We start from the raw sequence: 22,298 nt of genomic DNA on the forward strand, positions 1-22,298 counted from the left end.
CGTGCCGCTAGTTTATTAGATAGAGGGCGAAGTCCAGAAAACATCCACCTTTTTGTTTAAAGCTCTTTAAAACGTTGATCTGTCGCCAAGTTTGTTTATTCCTCTCACAGTGAATCGTTAATAAAATACGTTTCTTCTAATATTCATCACTAAAGTCAAATTGAACTTTCAGCAGTGATCAGATGATGTTTTGTTTTGTGAGCAGCTCCTCTGTGTTAATGATTATCCTCCTGCCGGCCTATATCTTATCTCAGCTCTCTCATTTAGTATTGAGTCCTCATTACAGCAACAGCTTAGAGGCAACGTCCACTTGCCAGCACAACTGGCCAAAGGGATTTCCACCCCATTATGGACATTTACTCCTGAAACACTCCTGTTAAAACTCCAACAATGGCTGTTTCTCAGCTCTGCTCATTCCTGTGGATTACAGGCATCGTGCTTGTGAGTGTTCTTCACATGAGTCTGGGATTGTTGTCTGACTACAAGATCTGTGGAGACTCCGAGTGTGAAAGTAAGTCCCGTACAGCGGCTCCTATAATTTTTAGTTTGTGGAATAGTGTGATTTATTTTGAGATTTTCAAATGCTTCATTGAGGATTCATTTGGGTGTGTTAGTCTATGTATTATGAGGACAAGTTGCTTCTCACTCAAAGGACTTACCTTTGGTTTGAGTTGTAATGGTCAACATTGGGGTTAGACGATGAGGATTACATGTTAGTGCGTGTGTCTGTGCGTGTGTGTGTGTGTAGGCCTGATAAGCAGGGTGCAGGCCATCAGGGATCACCGCGCCAAGGACTGTCGTTTCCTGAGCTTCAGACGAGGAGACACCATCTCTGTTTACCACAAACTGAGTGGGCAGAGGGAAGACCTGTGGGCAGGGAGTGTATGTCTGCTGACTCAATCTGTCTAACAGTCTCTCTCTCTCTCTCTCTCTCTCTCTCTCTCTCTCTCTCTCTCTCTCTCTCTCTCTCTCTCTCTCTCTCTCTCTCTCTGTCATACACACACTTCAAAGTAGATGGAACCAGTCTCTTATTCCAGGTTTTAGGTTAATGAGATGACTTTGAATCATATCAGTTTAGGTTTTCATTCAGATATTGAGTCATGTTGATACTGTAGCTTTAACACCTGATAACACAAATGGCTTTTTAAGATCTGATTTAATAGTATTGCGATTATTATCTATGACACGATAAACACATATATGCTGTATTGTGCATCATTGCTACCTATGTGTTTTATGGTTTTACTGTAGCAACCACTTTAATTAGCTTAGCTTTCCATTACTATTAATCAATATTATTATTGATCAATATTATTATTGATTAACATAGAATAATGTGAATACTGTCCTACATAATGTAGTTCCTCACTTGACACCTTGTGGTGCAACATAATGTTAATGTCACACTGCCTTGAGTGGCTTTTAGCAGAACAATTAGATTGAATCAGTGTGAATTTATTGCATTTCCTACAAGAAGGAAGCTTTCACTTTAGAGTATGTAAACACATCAGAACTCTGATTAGTAAGAAGAAGAACAAACAGTTGGGACATGCATGACGGACATGCATTTATCAAAAATAATCAATAACAAGTAGCCTATTAGAAATGTATCTTAGCTAAGAAGATACAACAGGAAACAAAACTGAGTTCCGACACAAACACCTTGTTTGTAATATAGGTCATGAATACCTTTTGCATTAGTGGAATAAATGTAGATTATTAATTCAAGGAAACAAACAGAAATAACCTCGATGGTAAAAAAAAAAAAAAATCCAGGCTGTATCAAGGCTTATCCTGATTATGTCCAAACAACATTTAGACATTTACATTGCGAGAAACCGGTTTTCTGATGAGTCTATTTATAACCATGTGCTTATTTGGCTGCATCAATCATCTATAATTGATACTGAAACATTTTTGTCTTTTAATATTCTATCTGTCTCTCATTTCTTCTCTTTTTCGGTTTTCTCCCACTCTCTTGACTAATGGTCATACACTCTTTTGTTTCCTTTTGGTTTTAGATTGACAAACAGTTTGGCTATTTCCCAAAGGATGCAGTGCAGGTGGAGCAAGTTTATGCAGCCAATGAGAAAGTTGTGGAAACACAGGTAAGCAGATTTGATTTCACTTGGTCTTTAGATACAGCCTGTGGACAAAACATAATTTTTCATACTAGTTATAGAAGGTGAAAGCAATAGCAAATAGGTTAGAGGTAACATTGATGTGAATTCTTAAAGAATCAGGTATATCTATATATATATTGAATGATAACAGTTATTTAAATGATTGTTGATTTTGTATGATACAGATGCTTCATTACTTCAGAGCCTGTTTTTCTCTCTTCACTCAGAGATCTGATTTCTTCTGTATGGATGAGTCTGGTTATCCTATTGACACCAGTGATCTGGATAGTGATGATGAAACTGATAACCAGAAAATCCAAATCCACGAATTAGAAACACATAACAACGTCACAAACGTTGAAAGTCCTTCAACGTCGGCGGATCCCTCTACAGAATTCCCAGTTTCAACTCAGCAATCTGAAGACACATCAACAGAAGGAAATGAAAACAAAAACGCTGGTGATGCTGCTGCAGGGACTCACAAGGAAGCACACGACAATCCTGCAGCTCCGAATGAACAAGGTGGGTCTCCCTCCTCTTCATGGCTTGGTTCTTCCGTGACAGGATGGTTGGGTCTGGGAAAAGAGGAGGAATCTATCAATTTACCTGAAGAAGAGGAAGACGAAGGGAAAGAATTACAAGCCGAAACTTCAACTTCATCAGTGACAGGATGGCTTGGGTTCGGAGGAGAAGGAAAAACTGATGATGCTGTGAAACATGGAGAAGACGAAACTAAAGAAACTGCTGATTCTTACACTTCAGCTTTCACTGGATGGCTTGGCTTCGGAGGAGAGGCAAAAACAGATTCCGACGAAAAGGAACAGGATGACATAAGAGAAGTGAAGGAAGAAAATGAGCCAAAAGTAACATTCAGGAGCAGGAGGATGTCTCTGGACCTCGAGGGTAGCCAATTACACGAAGAAGAGAAGACAGAGGTGCAGACATTGGATTGGTTAGGGAACGGAATATCAAGCACGCTGGGATTTGGCGTGACCAATCAGGAGTCAGAGCATGAGAGAAATGCTGAAAAGGAGGCTGAGACGGCAATTGAGGAAGAGGAGGAACAGCCTTCGTCTGGTTCTTGGTTTGGGATTGGTGACATTTTGGGATTCGGGAAAAACAAGAATAAAGTTGATGAGCGTCAAGACAGTGGCTTTAAAGACACAGAAGAGAACAAAACCACAGAAGAAGAAACACTTTTAGAGTATGTAGATGCCAGTGAAACACAGGGAGAAGAGGGGCAAAAAGAACCAGACGAAGAGCGACTGGAGGAAAAGCTTGAGACGGAAACAATAACAGAAGAGGGAGATAATAGTGTTGATAGCAGTTCCAACAAAGACACGGTTCTTAAATCTGAGCCAGAAGCAGTGTCCTCCACCTCATCGCTGGATGAAGACGAGAGTAAAAAATCTGAAATCAATCTAGGGCCTGAGCTTAGTTCTGTGGATTTCAATTCAGACTCCACTGCTCAACCTGTTGGTGAGGCTGAGGAAGTTGAAAAAGATAAGCAGAAAAGAGAGACAACAGATAGAGGGGGAGAGGAAGAGAGTGATGAGTCAAAGGAAGGGGAAAAGCAGGAGAAGATGGGGGTAAAGCCAAGTGTAAACCGAGATGGATTAAAAGAGGTGGGAGAGATACAGGTAGAGGAGTTAAAGCAGGGAAAACAACAGGAGGAGACGCTGGGTGATGCAGAGGAGTTAAAAGAAGAAGAGAAGCAACAGGGAGTGAAAGAAATACAAGAAGAAGGGAAACAGGAAGAGATGGAGGAATTACACAAGGTGGAAGAAATAAATGGAGAGGAAAGGAAGAAGTTAATAGAGGTGATGAAAGAAAAGGACAAACAGTGGATCGAGGAGTTAAAGGATGACAACAAAAGAGAGGAGGTGGAGGAGGCTAAGGAAGAGAATAAACAGGAGGGCGAAAAGCGGTTAAAGGAGGAGGAAGAGTTAAAAGATGAGGAGAAAGGAGAGGAAGAGGGGGTAAAGGAAGTGAAGAAACAGGCGGGTGTAGAGGGGTTGAAGGAGGAGGAAGAGTTAAAAGATGAGGAGAAAATAGAGGAGGAGGAGGAAGTAAAAGAAGAGAAGAAACAGGAGGGTGTAGAGGGGTTAAAGGAGGAGGAAGAGTTAAATGAAGAAGATAAAAGACAGGAGGAGGTGGAGGAGTTTAGGGATGAAGACAAAAGAGAGGCAAAGTCAGAAGAGTTAAAGGAAGAAGAGAAAAGAGAGGAGGAGATGAATAAGTTAAAGGATGAAGAGAAAAGAGATGAGGAGGTGGATGAGTTAAAGGATGAAGAAAAAAGAGAGGAGGAATTAGATGAGTTAAAGGAAGAAGAAAAAAGAGAGGAGGTGGAGGAGTTAAAGGATGAAGAGACAAGAGAGGAGGAGTCAGAGGAGTTAAAGGAAGAAAAGAAAAGAGAGGAGGAGTCAGATAGGTTAAAGGAAGAAGAGAAAAGAGAGGAGGTGGAGGATGAGTTAAAGGATGAAAAGAATAGAGAGGAGGAGTCAGATGAGTTAAAGGAAGAAGATAAAAGCGAGGAGGAGTCAGAGGAGTTAAAGGAAGATGACAAAAGAGAGGAGGTGGAGCAGTTGAAGGATGAAGAGAAAAGAGAGGAGGAGGTGGAGGAGTTAAAGGATGAAGAGAAAAGAGAGGACGAGTCAGAGGAGTTAAAGGTTAAAAAGAATAGAGAGGAGGAGTCAGAGGAGTTAAAGGAAGAAGAGAAAAGCGAGGAGGAGTCAGAGGAGTTAAAGGAAGATGAGAAAAGAGAGGAGGTGGAGGAGTTCAAGGATGAAAAGAAAAGAGAGGAGGAGTCAGAGGAGCTAAAGGAAGAAGAGAAAAGAGAGGAGGAGGTGGAGTTGAAGGATGAGGAGAAAAGAGAGGAGGAGTCAGAGGAGTTGAAGGATAAAATAAAGCAGCAGGAAGTAGAGGAACCACAAGAAGAGGGGAAGCAGGAAGGGATAGAGGAGTTAAAGGTGAAGAAGAGACAGGAGGAAATAGATGAGGAAAGGTTAATGGAGGAGGAAGAAAATCAGGAGAAAGCTGAGCTAGAGGGGAAGAAAAAGCAGGAGGAAGTGGAGGGGTCGAAAGAGGTAGAGAAAAAACATGAGGGGGAGGAGGCAAACGAGGAGAAGAAACAGGACATTGTGGAGGAGATACAGAAAGAGGTGAAAAGAGAAGAGCCAAAGGAGGTAAAAGAGGAGAGTAAGCTCACAGAAGAAGGGAAACAAGAGGAGTTAAAGGAGGCGGAGGAAATAAATGGAGAGGAAAAGAATAGGGAAATAGATGAGATTAAAGAAAGGGATAAACAGGAGGAAGTTGAGATGTTAAAGCAGGAGGAGGAAGAAAAGCAGAAGGAAGGAGAAGAGTTGAAGGAGGAGGTGGGGGAGCTAAAGGAGGAAGAGACAAGAGAGGAGGTAGAGGAAGAAAAAGAGGAAAAGAAACAGAAGGAGGATGCAAAAGAAGAGAAGAGCGAGGTGGAATTAGAGGAGTTCAATGAGGAAAGAAAGCCGGAGGAAGAGGAGGCGGAGGAAGAGAAGAGGGAGTTTGAGGAAATGCAGCAGGTGAATGACGTTGAGGGGGACAGGAGGGACGAAGAGGAAGAGGAGGGCCTTACATGTTTAAATGAGCTTTGTCCTCAAGCTACTGATGATGAATCTGTGACAGACAGAGGTGAGAATATCTCTGAAGATGGAGTGAGCTCAGCAGACGGAGGTAAAATCCAGAGAGGAAATGAAAACAGTCACATAGGAGAGATTCAGACAAAAGCTTCTGAGGAAACAAAGAGAGACGTAAAAGGACAGGAAGAAGATGGTTTGGACGTTTATGAGACACAAGACATTGATCTGCCACATTTAGGAGAGAACAGAGAAGATGGTCAATTGTATCCTGTTGATCCAAAAAACACAGATTTCTATCATGGTAATGATAGTGATTCTGAAACTAGCACCGATGGAATTTCCAATGAGGGGAAACCAAAGCAAATAGAGTCAAATCCAGATCATGAGACAGATGATGTGGCGAATGAGAGCTCTGATTCACAGATAAATGAATCTGTTGAAAGTCAGATATCTGAACAAACTGTGCCCCCTGTGTCTGAAGAACCTGCTGGATCCTCACTTCCGCCCGAAGATCTCAACACGAGAGCAGCAGGGACTGGAAATGGAGGAGCTTTTGGTCTTTTTAAAAACGCCTTCAGCTATTTAAGCCAAACACGTGACACTGAAACAGAGGATGGTGTTGATTCTGGTTTGGAGACAAATACAGGTGAGATGTCTCAGCCACAAGCCGAGATCTATGAACAGGAAGTAAACTCCAACACTGATTCTAATCAGATTTATAAACAAGATCTTCCAGGCACCATGGCCACAGAGCAGCCACAGCCTCCCCCTTCCTCTGCCAGCATCCAGACATCACCCATGTCTCATCCCCATTCTCCATCTCTGCACACACATTTCCTCTCCAAGCACTACACAAACCTCCCAGCCTATATGACGTTGGAGGAGGTGAATGTTTTGACGGAGCTCTTTGGGCGACACAAGCTCCAGTTTTTAGACTACATGTTGGGGAGCTCAGAAACCGTGCCTGCGGAGCCTGATGAATCTATATTGTCAGATATAGAAAGACTTCTGCATCATCACAGGGAGACTCTGATGTCTCCTAGCATGGGCGTCGCAGATGCTCCACAGGAGGACAAGGAAAAGACCAGGACGCTCATCGCTCTTCAGAAACTAGAGACGCTGATCACAAGAGTGAGAGAGACTTCCAGCACAGGAAAATCAGAGAGTAGCAAAGGAAAGCATCAAGGTATATTTTTCGTATATTGCTTCAATGATCAAGGTAAATGATCATCAATATTGTAAGCTGATTCAACCGTTTGATTTCAGATGGGTTTTGACTTGCAATTGTCTCAATCAGAATGCATGTGTTCCCCAAAACAGCCGAGGCCAGCTGTGTCGGTGCATCTTGTTCAACTCACAGCAAAGATCACAAAATGAGCCCTGTGGACGACTCAAGGAAGACAGAGGATACTTCTGTAGCCGCGGATAACAACATCCAGATTGATGACATGACGGATGTGGGGAATGATGGAAAAGAGAGGGATGAGAAAAGAGAAAAGAATAATGATGGATGTGGGGAGGAGTGTTCTCAGAATCAGCTAGGATCACTGCAGTCACAGGAAGGTATGGACAACTCAATAACCCCTAATCAAGATGGGTTAAACAGTGATAAAAAGATCATAAGCAACAATCACACACGAGTCACTTGACCTGAAGTGTTGTGGCACAGCTAGAAAATTAGTTTACAACTTATTCCACTTGTTTTATATATCAAACAAACAATTTGGTTAATTCGAATAACCTTGTATCACCAATATCATTTTGACAGAGTGGAAATGCTTGAATTATAAACTTCAATCTGTCTTTGTCCCTCCAGGAGTAATGGAGCAAATTCTGGACTTTGTTCATCAGATTGGTGAAGAATCAGCCGTTCATGTTCATACAGTGAGGGAGCGTCTCACAGGGATTGCACAGGTAGGTGTTATCAGTAGCCATCATACAGCTAAATGTAAATTGTCACAAAATTTAAGCCATTTGTATAATTTGTCATAAACCAATGACAGCTAACTGAAACACAGTATTAATGAATAATAATAATAAATAACGAAAATTCCTTCAGAATACGTACATTTTCACCACTTTCTAACTTTCTGCAAATTTTGGTAAGAAGTTGAGCATGTTAAAGCCCTCAAAAAGCAAATTAATTTCCCTGAATAATAATAATAACTGAAAATACAGTATCAAAATTAAAATAAAATTCTAGGGCTGCAAAGCAGCACTGGGCGGGCCCGAGCACATGCATTTTGAAGCGTTGCATGCGTTTTGCCTGAAAATAATAATAAAAAACAAAGATTCCTTTGATATTTGACCGGCTCAGCATCAAAGGATTCATGGTCGATGTACGTACAGGACATTGTGTTTTAATAGCCAGAACATCGTGTTTTCATGGCGTGTAATCAAACTTTGACGCCACGCCACGGTCATACCGTGTGACTAAAAAAAAATGCGTCAGTCAGTTTTTATCTCCATCTTGTTGTGATGACACTCATCTCAATTTGAAGTTGATCCAATGAAAACCCTGGTACAAGTACATCAAAGTAAAAATGTGGAATATGGCCAAAATGGCAACTAAATGCAAGATAGCAGTCTTCCTGATGTGTTTTTCCAATTGCACCTAAAGACTTTTTTGTTTGTCTGGTCATGATACACCTGTATATCGATTTTTGTGAAGACCGGTCAATGTGAACATGTTCCAGGGGTCTCGAGGGGCACTGTTGAGCCATTTTGCGATGCCCATTGAAAATTCCTTCAGAATACGTAAATTTTCACCACTTTCTAACTTTCTGCAAATTTTGGTAAGAAGTTGAGCATGTTAAAGCCCTCAAAAAGCTAATTCATTTGCCTGAATAATAATAATCCTTACAATAACAATAGGGTCCTCCCTGACCTTTGATCAGTGCTCGGGCCCTAATGATCAAGGATCCTTCGGTGCAATTCTGGAATAGCAGAAAACACATAGTTTTACATATGCAACTACATTGTAGTTACTCCTGCAGACTTGCCGCCATTTGTTTAACTGAGTTGAAGGAACGAACACGGCAAGTAACATCGATGAGCTCCAACTCCAACACAATCTGCTTAGTTATACTCGTCAATGTTCTGAAATAAACAAAGACGTCAGAGAATTTGTTTATAAGCGGACCAGAAATGTGAAGACACTCAACTAGCGTTTTGGCAGTGTAATTTGCAGTGAAGTGTGCGACTCACACACACCTATGTACAACTAGGAATGATCAGCCCTACGACGTAGCTTCAACGCAGAAGCATAAATCAGCCTTAAAGGAGATAGGTCATTGAAAACTGAAAATGCACTCATTATCCACTCACCACTATGCCGACAGAGGGGTGGGTGAAGTGCTTGAGCCCAAAAAAACACTTTAGGAGTCTCAGGGGTAAACTTGCAGCCAAGGTGATCTCTTCTTCAGACCTAATAAAACAACATAAGGAATATAAAAGGCCTCCATGCTGTTCCTGTGGTGTCATCCAAGTGTCTGCAAGCCCTGACATTCATAAGCAACTCAAAACGAGGTTATTTACACTGTGTTTAAAGCCGGGGCATCGACACTTGGGTGACACCACACAAGCAATGTGGAGGGATGTTATGTTTTTTTTCTGTTGTTTTATATCTGTAGAAGGGGTTCCATTTATTTAAATTAGATTGGATTTTTCTGCCACACTATTTACACTGCTTGTGTGGTGTCATCCAAGTGTCCGGAAGCCCCGGCTTTAATCACAGTGTATATAACCTCGTTTTGAGTTGCTTATGAATGTCAGGGCTTGCAGACACTTGGATGACACCACACAAGCAGCATGGAGGCATGTTATATTTCTTCTGTTGTTTTATTACGTCTGAAGAAGAGGTCACCTTGGTTGCAAGACTGTTTACCCCTGAGACTCCTTAAGTGTTTTGTGGACTGAAACACTTCACCCACCCCTCCATTGGCATAGTGGTGTGTGGATAATGAGTGAATTACCCCTTTAAACCTCTGGGACACTGAGCCAAAATTATTCACCTCATGTGGCTACAGGGGGCGCTGTTGCTCAGTAAATATGATATACAGTAGTGTTGCTTTAAAACTCATAATAAGGAATGAAGGAGTTATTGCCAACGGCACAATTCATGAGTCTAGAGGGATTCAGGTTTGAATATGTTCATAGAGCAGGTTTAACATAGCAGTCTCTCAGTTCCAATAGTCATCTGGTTGTAGTAGAGTGCCTCTCCAATATCCTGAACCCGTGACATGTGGATCTCTCCCTCCGCCTCTCAGCTGTCAAACTGGCTCCGTCGCTGGTGTCTGGGCTGCTGGTTGTTTATTACTCACGTTGAGCCAGCTGGCTACCAACGTGCTGCGAACACAAATAGTTTAACAGGGATCCTCTAGTCTGAAATGGAGGAAAACGAAGCCGGCCCGGTGAGTATTAAAACCCTCAGAGAGCGACGATCGCCGTGGGAACGTCTCATGTCACGTCCTCTCCTGTGTCCTACTGCCACAGCTCGTAGCTTGTGGCGATCACTCGGAGCAGGTGACATTTCCGAGAGAAACGTGTGCAAAGACAAAGTTATGAGTTAAATTTGATATAATCGCATTAAATAACCGGAAACGAAAGTAGAACAACATTGAGAATATTGTAGTTTTTGTAAACAGTGGTTATTTTTGATGACACCTGTTTCCCCCGGTGTCACACTGAAAGTAGTCCGACATGCCAGTGTGGCATTTTAGAAATGGTGACGTTGCGGATGAACCATTTCAACCCGCGGGGGTTTGAGAGCACCTACCTTATCCTAGAAAGTGCACATAACAACCTTTATGTACAATATTAATATATCTTTTTACTATAAATAGTTAACGATTATTAGCTGGACTAATTTAAATTTGTTTAATTTCTTGGTTAGAAATTAAATTAATATTCCTGGACCCCCTCCGCGCACAGCGGATAATGGTCTGGTCCAGATCGGTGGTGTTGTGAATAGGATGTGATACCGCCGCTCGACCGGGTGATGACGACTGTGGTTCTTCGCGCTAATGTCGGAATATATAACTAAGTATAACTAAACTAACCGGCCGAATGAAATAGAAGCGGACATGGCGGAACACCCGACAAGCGAGCAGTTCTCCAGCGAAGCGGCCGACTTCCAGACGGCGGCCGAGGCTTACTACACTGTCGCCGTTGAGAGAGTGAAGGATGTACGCTATGTGGCAGGTTTCGTTAGCATTTCACAACTAGCATTCACAGCTGAAACAACGCAGCGGACTCTCACGCAGGAGAACAGCTTAATGGTTTAGTTTCTACGTCTTTTCATTGTCGATGCACCTCCCTTCTGAAAACGTGTGTCCTACCATGGCTGCTAACCAGCTGTCAGGACCGTTTCGGAGTGTTTCTTCAGTGTCAGCTGGTTGTAGTAAACTAGCTAACTGAAAGTAACGTTTCTGTTCTTAAGTCTTTGCGCTAGAACATTGCAGCTGTTTTTAAAATATTCCTTGAAGCAGATAAACACCACACCGGCATTTATCTGCTGCTATGTCCTTAAAGCAGCTGTGTAGTAAAGTGTATGGGCTGTATTTATCTCCTGTTGACAGTCAACAGCAAGGACAGTACAACCACTGGTAGATCAAATAAGACAATTGCTTTGGTCCTTTTAAGAAATGAAGAGGCATGTTCCTTCCCCAATGAAGCAACAGCTGTTAAAATGTGTTGAAATCTGCTCTGTGTGACATGTGAAACCAATTCTGACTGTAGTGTAGGGCTTCTTTCAGATGTACTTAGTGGAAATACTGTTGACAAACGCTGTCTTAAAAGCCGGATCCTCATGTCCACAATGAGAAACCATTGTTTACACTGCACTTAGTTAAAAAGGAGTGGACTAAATGAATCAGGTTTGGTTCCCATATTAAGGAGCATCACATAGGGCTTGGTAATAAACAACGTGAATAATTATCATTTTCATTGAATTCAGTACAACACAGGGTTCAATTTACATTAATATAATGCACAATATAATGTGCAAGCTTGCTGAGGAGGATATACCTCATAATTGTAAAATGTTTTGTTGTTTTAAAAAAAGTTTGTCATACTCTGCTCATGAAGAAGACTTTACGATCACAACTTTAACTCAGACCAAAGAGCAATCTTAAAAACTCTACAGAGATAATGTGATATTTTTGGTGATAATTATGGAAATCAGCTGAGGTTGAAGTTTTTTTTAAGCTTGTTATAACTTTCGGTCCTAGAATCACACAAGTTCTAAGAGGCAATTTAAAGATGTTGATTTATAATAATGCGCTCTTTCCTCCTCATGCAGGTTGTGTCGTCACTGCCTGATGACATCAGACCCGGGCCAGACCTGTATGGCGTACCGTGGGAACCAGTCATCGTCTCCAGCTTGGTGGGACTGGTGACAGTGCTGCTGTTCACCTGTAGATGTTATAGCTCTGTGAGTATACAGCCGTTTCTTTACACACCAACAGAGTTTAGATGTTCACATTTGTTTTGTTGTAGTACTGTTGGTTTAATCACCAAAAAGGTTAAGGGTTTGTTGTTGGCAGTTCTTCCTTTACACTGTACACACCTGTTATTAAAATGTGGTCTTTGTGATTCAATCACAAGTGAACAGGTTTGAGTGTGTGCCTTCACACCTGGTATTAAAATGTGGCGCCACATGCATCTTGTGATCGGATCTGAGTGGATCTCACTTCCCCGCTCGATATGCAAAGAAACCCATACATCATTCTGTCCGTCCACCGTCGGCTGTGGTTACAAAAAAATCAATGAGAAGAGAAAAATTATGTTTTATTCATAGCGAAATTCTAGTGGCAGGACGTCAGCTGAGTAGAAAGTCCTTCATATGGCGTCCAGGACCATTTTGCGTTGGGTTCACACGGCTAAAAATTGTGGGCACATGTGGCCCAGACCACCTCCAAGCTAAGTGTGTGCACGCCTGAACTTAGAGCTGTCCACTTGTAATCGGATAACAAAAAACACATTAATAGCAGGTATGTACGGGCCCATATAGGCAAATCGTTCACCTTGAAGACCTCTTGTTCATCATTATTTCCGTCTTTTTTCCTTCAACAGGTCAAAAGCAGAATGTATCGAAGTAAGCTACATTACTTGATATAACATTCTTATGACTCTTTCCGATCGCATTACATTAACTAGTGAATCAGAAATAAGAGAAAACACATAAAACATAATTTTAATCTTTTGGTTTTGTATTCCCTCATTTTCAGGTAAAGAGCATCGGATGGCAGCACAGGTTACACAGTTGCTGGATGAGAAGTGTAAAGTCCTTGAGACTCTTAGTAAATGTCAACAAGAGGTTGGTACCTGTCTTACACACAGCATGAATCTTTTTAAAAGTGACCTTATCACTCTGTGTCTAATTTATGTTGTTATGTGTGACAGGAACTTTCTCACTACTGAAAGTAAATAGCTCATGCACTTTAAGTCAAATTCTGAATTGATTTGCATTTTGGTGTGATGATCATGAGTCTTTAATTGGATATGTTTATTAATTATATGCCTTTTGTAGTATGATGAAGTGGAGGACTCACTCAGGGACAGTGGTGTGTTGGCCCAAACTCAAAAGACAGAACATCTGGAGGTAAGGCAAATAAAAAATAAACAGAAAACTTAAATGTAACAGTAGGATTCTCTTTTTTTCAAATTTCTTTCTAACAAAATTAGCTGGGAATCTGTGCACAGTGTAAACAAAACATTAAACACCTTTTATGGAACTTCAACTGACAATATCTGATTTGGAGGGCTGAGGCAAATTTATCTGGCATATAATAGATATAACCGCGTGTGTAATTCATGCCTGCTATCGTGTACAGATACACAGCGTACAAACAGAGCTGTAAGCAAACAGGACACATGCATAGGGAAAAGTTTATGTTTGTTTTGGAAGGTTGTGCAAACTGGTTGTAAGTGCTGTGCTTCTTCTTCGACTTCTTTACTTGTGTTTGCGACTGCATGGTTCAGAACTGTGCAGTGTCTAAAAGTAGCTAATACTATCCCTAAAAGTGAATTAATCAGTCATCTTTGCAATCCTTTGAATTGTTTAAACAGGCCTCCAAACACAACTACAAATGTATTTAAATAGATTATTGTGCATGTATTTTTGCTGATAGTGCCATTATGAAGCCACATCACTGAAGACAGAGGGTCAATGTCAAAACTTGAACCTGCTTCACTGCTGGTGTGAAATTGTATCTGTTTATCATTTGAAGGTGTGTTCTGAAGTTGTTTGTTTTTTCACACATTCAGATGAAAGCTGGACAGTTGGAAAATGATAAAAAAGAGCTTGAAAGGGATCTCGACCATCTAAAGGATCAACTGGATCAGCAGAAACAACATAGGAAAGAACAAGAAAGAAGGGTAGGAGCACACATTTTGAAATTCAAATAAAATACGTTAATTGATAATTTATTGCAAAACAAGTTGATTATTCTCTCTCTCTATCTCTCTGCAGATAGCAGCACTTGAGGAGAGCATGGCAACATTTGAAGAAGAATCCAAAGACCTCCAGTCACAGGAAGAACAGGTGCATTCACCACGACTTGTATTTTCTGTCCTGGCCTGTCCTCCCTGTACCTTTGCTTTCCTGTTATTTCCCATCTGTTGCTTTGTCTTTTCCTATTTTCCTTAGCTTGACAGACGTCTTAACGTTTTGTCTGTTTTAGGCACAAACTACTCTGAAAATTTACAGTATGAATAGTGAGAAATTACAAAGGAACATGGAAACAGTGGGAGAGGAGAACACACTGCTACAAGAGAGCAATGCTCAGGTAGGATGCTGCATACACACACACACACACAAACAAAATATAACCATGTATGGAATGACCTTTGCAAGTCTTTATTCTTGACATATTTAGTATATTAATCACTCTCCTTTTTCATCCCCCTTATTCCTTGCACCATCATTTCATCTATCATCATATCTCTTTCACTCTGCAGCTGAGGCAGCAGGTGGAGGGATGGGCAGAAAGAGTGAATGAGTTGGAGGCAGAGATGCAGAGGTGTGAGGTCACATTCAGCGGGATGCAGCAGGATGTGGTCAATAAGGATGAGCGTATAATGGTATGGTTGGTTCAAGCATTACTTATCATATACAGTTAGTAAGGTAGGAGAATTGGCAAAAGAGTTTACAGAGAGTTGTCTTTCACACATGCACAACACAGTAGCAGGTTTTCTGAACAGACGTGTTCACAACAGCAACAATTCTCCGCATTAATTCAGGCAAGAGGTGGAGCAGTCTTATGCAGCAGACATAGGCAGGAAGTGATGTATTAATTCCACTGCGGAGTTCACATGATTTTCTTGACAACACACAGACATCAGTGTCAGCTCTTATCATCACAAACTCTCTAGACATCTTCATCTGTGTCTTCTACATGGGTGTAGCCGTTTTTTTAACCAGGAGATATTTGTTTAGTTTTTTTCAGTTTTTGCGTCAACTGAGACTGTGGGGCCTATCACTCTGACATTTGCTTACACATTACAGAGGAGCTGCAGAGTTCAGTGCTGGTCTGAAACAGCTTTAGTCTTTTTCATATAGTGGACATAACGCAAGAACTACAACAGAAGAAGACAATAAACTGGTGTAAAAGATGCTTGCCTTGGAGAAAGGACTTTGTTTGTTGAGATCAAATGTTTTTGTGCCGCCAGTCGTTGACAGACTGCCTGCTGAAGATGAAGGCTTGGGATTCGGATCTTGAGGAAGCGGAAGGAGCAGAGAAGGAGACGTCCAATGGCGCTCAAGGAAAAGAAAAGGAGAATGGAAGAGGGGGCATAACGGACCCACAAGGTCATCTCCAGAAAGTCCAAAAGCTAATTTATGCTGCTAAGGTTTGTGAATGAAATGGACACATTGTATTAGATTTTGTGCTAGTTTATAAGAATGGTTTATACAGGACAGTTTCTTTAAATGTCGGGAAGCTTTACAGAGACCTCCAAACCAAACACACTGACATTAAACAATACAATTGACAATACAGCTGCTAACATTTTGTCTTTTTACTTGTTTGCAGCTTAACGCCGACCTCAAATCAGTAGATGAAGACAAGGACAGAGTATTTGCCAAACTGAATAATGAAGTACAAGCTAAAGAAGACCTTCAAGGTGAGTCAACATAACACTGACGTCTGTCTTATTAATCCTGTCAGTGTGACCGGATATTGTGGCCACAATAACTTGTGTGATGGGTTATGTAATTTCCTGCACCTAAACAACCATTCTTCATCATAAAATAGTTATATGAGTGTAAAGACTTTGTTTACCACTGCCACTTGTGTGTATTTGTTTTTCCCTTCAGTGAGCATTAAAGAGCTGGAGAATGAGAAACTATCTCTGCACTCAGATGCGGAACACTACTCAGATCAGGTAGCTGACTTTACATGTGTATTAGTGTGATATTGTATCATAATGGTGTCCTACATTAATTAGCATTTTAATTATTATTTTTTCTCATGTGCTCAGGTCCAACGATTACAACAGAAGCTCCAGATTATGACAGAAATGTACCAGGAGAATGAGCTGAAGCTGCACAGGTATAGACGCACAGATAAAGATCCATGTAAAGGTATTTCTTAACTCTACTGATTTGAAACCTAACTGATTAATGTCTGTTTGCAGACTGCTGACAGTAGAGGAGAAGGAGCGCCTGCAAAAAGAAGAGAAGTTAAATAAAGCTGACAAAAACATTGCATTGGCCATGGAAGAACTCAACAACTACAGGTAGCTGCCTCTGACAATTCTTACCAGGCACATTAACAGTATCTTATATCTTCAAGTCATGTGTGAAGCTCCCCTAAAAACACAGTAACTTCATTCTACATCATTGTGTTTCTTCAGGCAACGAGCAGAAGAGATGGAGGAGGAGCTGGATAAATCCAAACAGGCTTACAATACTCAGATATCAGCACATGAGAAGAAGGCTCACAACAACTGGGTTAGTAAAACTACACCATAAACCATTTTACAAATGTGGAACAAACAGTCAGAGATTGTATCGTCACATCAGTCATGTCAGTCATTATTTGTGTGAAATGAATATTTCCACATTTCCTGTCTGTCAATACAGCACATTAAGACAAGTTGTTTTCAGCTAGCAGGGAACTTTGTATAATCGCCAAACAGTCTTCGGAGGGGCTGCATGTGAAAACGCATATGAGTGAGAGCCTCTCTCTTGAGTTTCTCCTTCCAGCCTCCTTGTTAAAACTCTGCATTATGTCCAAATGAGCCAATGTGAGAAAACAGCAGGAGATTGAGTGGGTTGATGATGTTTCTAACATGCGACAGATGTAAAAGTAAATAAAAAAGCTAAAAGAACACAAATATCTCAGGATGAAAAGAGGTGCATTACATCTAGAAGACAAAAATGTCCGGAGAGCTTTTGGTGTTGATGTGCTGTAAAAAAAAACATACAATCTCCACAGTGGAAATAATACATTCCATCCTGCCTCGGCCTGCTGCACCTCTCCTCACCTGAACACTCAAGAGAGTCCATGTTATTGTCAACACGTCTGAGTGGAGAATCTCCTGCTGTGTTGTTCATTCTCTGGAGTTCTGAGAACGGCTCCAATGTTGCACCTGGGGACCCAATTTGCATTACTTTCTCTCTCTTGACCTATAGTTTTCTATGTATTTTGACTGCCTTCTGAAATGTACTGTATATTCAAGCGTACATATATAGACTATTTCCGTATCTATGCACATATGACATGTCAAAGTATTTATGTTGGCTTGATTTTCTAGCTTGCAGCTCGAGCAGCAGAAAGAGATCTAACAGACATCAGGAGGGAAAATGCCCTCATGAGACAGAAGTAAGCAAATTTAATAACTTATTTATGTTTGTGGCTCAACTGCAGAATAATTCTGCACTCTGAGATCTTCTGTCTTTAATGTAGTCATATATTTTGTACATTATTGTGTCAGTGTCCTAAAATGTCCTGCCATATATGAACTAAAGGTGTGTTGGTTCACAGGCTGACAGACACACAGTTCAAACTAGACGCCCTTGACAAAGATCCATATGCTTTGGACAGTCTGGCTAGACCAATGCCTTTCAGGGGTGAGCACACACACACATACACACACCATCATACATTACTCCTTGACTTTTCACTAAACTCTTCTTCCCCCCCAGCTGAAAGGTCACCATATGGTCCTTCTCCTCTGGGTCGACCAGCATCTGAAACCAGAGCTTTTCTTTCTCCTCCTACATTGATGGATGGACCATCTCCTCGATTGTCTCCTAGAAGTAAACACTTACGCACACACAGAAATATACCTACAACTAGGCTGCAGCTATGCACAAAACCAAAAAACAGTCACGTTGATCTGCATAAACAGCCACTGTAGGCTTAAATATTGGTTTCAGAATTTTCAACAATACATTTGCCTATTCAGTCCCCCCAAAAAATCATTTAAATACAATCACATGTAGCATGTCAAAGATAACAGCTGGCTACAGCATGATCAAGTGTTGATGCTGAAGTGTCTTCAGTAGCATGGTGTGTATGCCGGAATGCTGTCTGTGCACTTCTCAGAATCCATGGGGGAAAAGTTCAGAGTGTATACAACAGTGATATGTCTTCAAAATTCTTAGTTCACTTTAATTGACATAATTTTCTTTCTGTTCTTTTCTCTTGCTCTCACTTATTCTGGCCTAATCATTTCTCTCTGATATTATGGATTTGGTTTGGGCTGCACTTCCCTTCCCTCTTTGTCCCCCTCTTACCTCTTCTCCCTCTCTCCCTCTCTCATCAATATCCTCCATCTGTCCCTTCCTACTGTCTTTTTTTCCCTCTGGTCATTCCATCCACAGTCGGCCGTGGTCATATGGAGCCATCAGGTGGCCATGGGGACATGGAGCGGAGTGGAGGGCCTCACTCAGACAGTGGCTCAATCTCTCCCACATGGGACAGAGATCGCAGGGGACCCCCGCCAGGACCCCACGGGCCCCCCGGACCCCTAGGTCCTCCAGGTGTGTGTATACAGAAATAGAAAGACAGAGATAATATCTACAAATGTCTACAAAGCCAGAGCAGCCCTGACTTGCCTCAGGTGAATTATGATTTAGATTATTTTTAACAGCGTATTTCATCAGTTTGATCCGAAAGTGATCAGGAGATTTGAACTCATATCAGTATTTTCCCTTGTGTATCATATCAATCTAAGATAAGCTACTTTGTTGCATTGCTTATGGTATTTTTAAGTAAATGTCTTTGTTTTACCATGTTCCACTGTTGGGGGAAAGTTCAAAGTGAGCTAAATCAAAAATGCAGGGAGACCTGACTGCAGAGATGAAAAGAAAATGGCTCTATTATCTTGACGATGTTAACTGCTGTATATTAATGTGAGAATTTCGATATTCATTTATCTAAGTTTTCCTTTCAGGGGGAGATATTTGAATGTGGCCCCACTGGATTTCCGTTTATTACATTATTTATATGTGTATAATTGCATTATTTGCACTGTGATTTTATTGAGGCCCAATATGTTGCATATGTTCTAAAGGCATCTTGCTGTTGTGTCTGCTAGCTGTTGGATTTGTCCACAGTCCACGAACAGGTGTTACTAGTAACAGCTATTACTAAGGTTATTAGTTGCACCTACATTCGGTGATCCAACATTCAAAGTCATTTGATGTGCATGTGGCTGCTAAATGCATGTTAGCAGTGCATGTGGACTATGTTTAGTGCATTTTGAGCTTTTATTTTGGAAGCTACAGATATTGTTTCATAATCATATCCACCTGAAAACACAATTTGAACAACTTACTGTCAGGTTTACATTAAAAGGTAAAACCAACCTATTTTTAAGCTCTTACACATCCAACTACAGACACTCACACTTCACTCCCAGTGTCCAAGATGTCACTCTCCTGTTATTATTTAATGGAGTAACCTAAACAAATATCAATGTACATTTCTAACTTGGACATATATCATTGTTTTCTTGCATTTATTCATGTTTTCAATGCATCTCTCTCAGGCTATATGTTCTCGGAACCAGGAGGTCCCATGTACAGGAGACCTCCTCCTGGCCCTCCTCCTCCCCATCATAGGGGGTTCCCACCTGCTGGCCCACCAGGACCTCCCCGCCCCACAGACATGCCAGGTGAGTCACTGGAATCTGTACAGGGGATTATAATTCATTGTTTTCCCTTTTTTTTTACTTTTTGACAAGATGAAATGAAGAAGCTGAATGGAAAGCTTGTGAAAATCTGTACATGTATTTGAATGCAGATGCAGAGTCTGAACTACTACTGAATGTGTTTATCAATGCAGATGGCTTGTATAGAGACAACAGCCTTGGACCTGGTGAACAGGAATACAGAGAGGTAAGACATACATATTAGTCTGTAAGGAATATACTGTAGATGTAAGGAGTGCACCTAAAGTATATTCCTTTCAATCCTAAAACACAATCATGAGCTGAATCATCGCTAATCAACTATTTGCCAATTTCGGATTTCCCTGTAATAAGTTCAAATAATGCATGAAGTAGTTGACTGATTCAATTTGAGATGTTACATAGTTTCTAACTTATTGTTAATATTTCTAGAAATGTTGTTTATCCCGAGGACCAAATTGCTTTAGTTCAATTTCTCAATGTCCATTATTGCGCATGCTGTTGTGATGCTATTGAATCTAGTGTTTGCTGTTCATCCAGTGGGACTGTGCTTAAATGAAAAACATACTGTATCCTTTCCCTACTTAAAATGCATAAGAATGGGATTTGTTGTGTTACCTGTCCACTGCAGCCTCTATAACATTTACCTGTTTGAATCTGTCTCTTTAACAGTCTGGTCCTGGTGATCGAAGGACACCCCCTGATGCAGATCTAAGGATGGGGGGCCCTCCCCCACCTGGAGCCCCAATGGGCCCCATGGATGGTCCCTTTCCTCGTAGAGGGCCCTATGGACCCCCACCTCCTGACTTCTACCCTCCCAGGGGACCAGGGGGCCCTTCCATGATGCCTAGTAAGCTATACTCACATCATGCTCCATCTTATCTCCGTATGTCATTGGTGTAATCTTGACTCATCACTCTGATTTGCCTCCAGGGTGGGCACCTCCACCTCAGGGGATGATGTTCCCTCCTCGTTTTCCTACCGGTGGACCTCCTCATGGTCCAGCTCCTCATCCTCACTATGCTCCCCCCATGCGGCCCCTTCCACCCGACGGCTTCCATCCTCCCTCCATGGGTCCTCCTCCTCCTCAGCAGTCCCTCCCCTCGCCACCACACAGCCAGTCACCAGAAGAGCACAGAACCTCACCTGAAGATGCCATTTGATCCTGAGCAGGTTTCTAATCTAGCTGCGAGATGATGCATTTCAGGTTCAAATCAAATTCAGTGGTATGGATGGCGGGCAGGTTGCAGTTTACCACTGTTGCATATTTAATATATGGAATAAATAGTGTTAACAGACAGGAAACATCAGCCTTCGTCAGCCTGTTTGGTTGTTTTCTGTCTACATCGACTCCTTTTTTCATCCTTTTCTCTCTTTCTTCTGCCTTCTTTTATTTTGTTTTTACCGCTCTCTGTTCCATCGTCATCCAGATACTTTCTCATTGTGGTCTTCCTCTCATTCAGGAGTGGTGGTGAAAGCAATATATGCCTAATCTGTATGTCTGTGTGTGGGAGAATGTTGCCACATATCCTAGAAACAAATTGAGCTTGATGATGGCAGAACGGTTTTTAATGTGACTTGAAATGTGTGCATGGAGAGATGCTGAATAGTGGAATACCCTTTATTTCTTATAACAACACTCTTGCAATTGTCACCATGAATTTTTAAAATTAGTCATTTAGCATCTGGGTTGTTGACCTGGATTGAACCACACAAAAACTACGGATCCCACTAGGTCTTATTTTCTCTGTGACTGGACCGAGTTGATATTAAACTCTCTTCAATTTCCCCCCAGAGGTCAAATGAGAGTTTTCTTAAATATAATTACAGCGAGTAACTTAATTTCCCTGAGTTTCCTGCGGGACTTGGAGAATTCTGAGCAGCAGATGAACACAGCTTTTGATTCTTGTTACAATCCCTTGCATGTGACCCATGCTTGAAAACAATTGTGGCTTTGAGAAGAGACTTGTGTGTTTTGTCGAGGTTGAGACTCATCGTGTAACATATTGGTAAATAAAATGGAGTGAACGGAAGAGAAAGCCAACACCCATGTGAATTTTGTAAAAAAGCGATTATTAATAGATGAATAAAGACTGTCAAATTGTCAATGTCTCAATGTTTCTCTAATGTATTTTATCTTCAGTTTACTTTCCATGGAACTGTGAATCCACTAGAGCAAACAAAACATTGAAGTATAAATGGAATCAGGTTGTCATTGATCAGTGTTTTATATAATATTGTGTATACATACAATATTTATAATCACGTTTTATTCAACCATAAATTATTAATACATTTTTTAACTAAGAATCCATATATTATGTATATATCCTTTCAAATAAATGATAAAAGTTAAATTATTCTAATCTAAATTGTACAGCACCTCACTAAGCTGCCATGTTTCGCTTGAAACGACTTA

At 41.1% G+C, this 22,298-nt stretch overlaps 1 protein-coding gene across 1 annotated transcript; it reads left to right on the forward strand.

The window, feature by feature from the left end:
- The first annotated feature begins 279 nt into the window (after positions 1-279).
- mia2 (MIA SH3 domain ER export factor 2) lies at positions 280-21,987 on the forward strand. Its single transcript, XM_061083111.1, has 28 exons — positions 280-511; positions 749-882; positions 2,022-2,108; positions 2,351-6,923; positions 7,058-7,300; positions 7,554-7,651; positions 12,039-12,170; positions 12,812-12,833; positions 12,967-13,055; positions 13,269-13,340; positions 14,006-14,116; positions 14,211-14,282; positions 14,422-14,526; positions 14,699-14,821; positions 15,410-15,589; positions 15,772-15,862; positions 16,056-16,123; positions 16,220-16,290; positions 16,376-16,477; positions 16,595-16,691; positions 17,498-17,565; positions 17,728-17,813; positions 17,889-18,002; positions 18,570-18,728; positions 19,739-19,864; positions 20,035-20,087; positions 20,552-20,729; positions 20,813-21,987. Exons 1-28 carry the CDS (start codon positions 391-393, stop codon positions 21,040-21,042), a joined length of 7,605 nt encoding a protein of 2,534 aa, XP_060939094.1. The 5' UTR covers positions 280-390; the 3' UTR covers positions 21,043-21,987.
- The last annotated feature ends 311 nt before the right edge of the window (positions 21,988-22,298 follow it).

This window comes from Limanda limanda, chromosome 12 (genome assembly GCF_963576545.1).
Source record: "Limanda limanda chromosome 12, fLimLim1.1, whole genome shotgun sequence".
NCBI lineage: Eukaryota > Metazoa > Chordata > Actinopteri > Pleuronectiformes > Pleuronectidae > Limanda > Limanda limanda.

What these genes read in the sequence shown, in the direction of transcription:
- mia2 (XM_061083111.1), top strand. Translation starts at nt 391, where the DNA reads ATGGCTGTTTCTCAGCTCTGCTCATTCCTGTGGATTACAGGCATCGTG. An exon ending in ATCACTGCAGTCACAGGAAG is followed by an intron (nt 7,301 to 7,553) that starts GTATGGACAACT and finishes TTGTCCCTCCAG; the next exon opens with GAGTAATGGAGCAAATTCTG. An exon ending in TAGACCAATGCCTTTCAGGG is followed by an intron (nt 17,814 to 17,888) that starts GTGAGCACACAC and finishes CTTCCCCCCCAG; the next exon opens with CTGAAAGGTCACCATATGGT.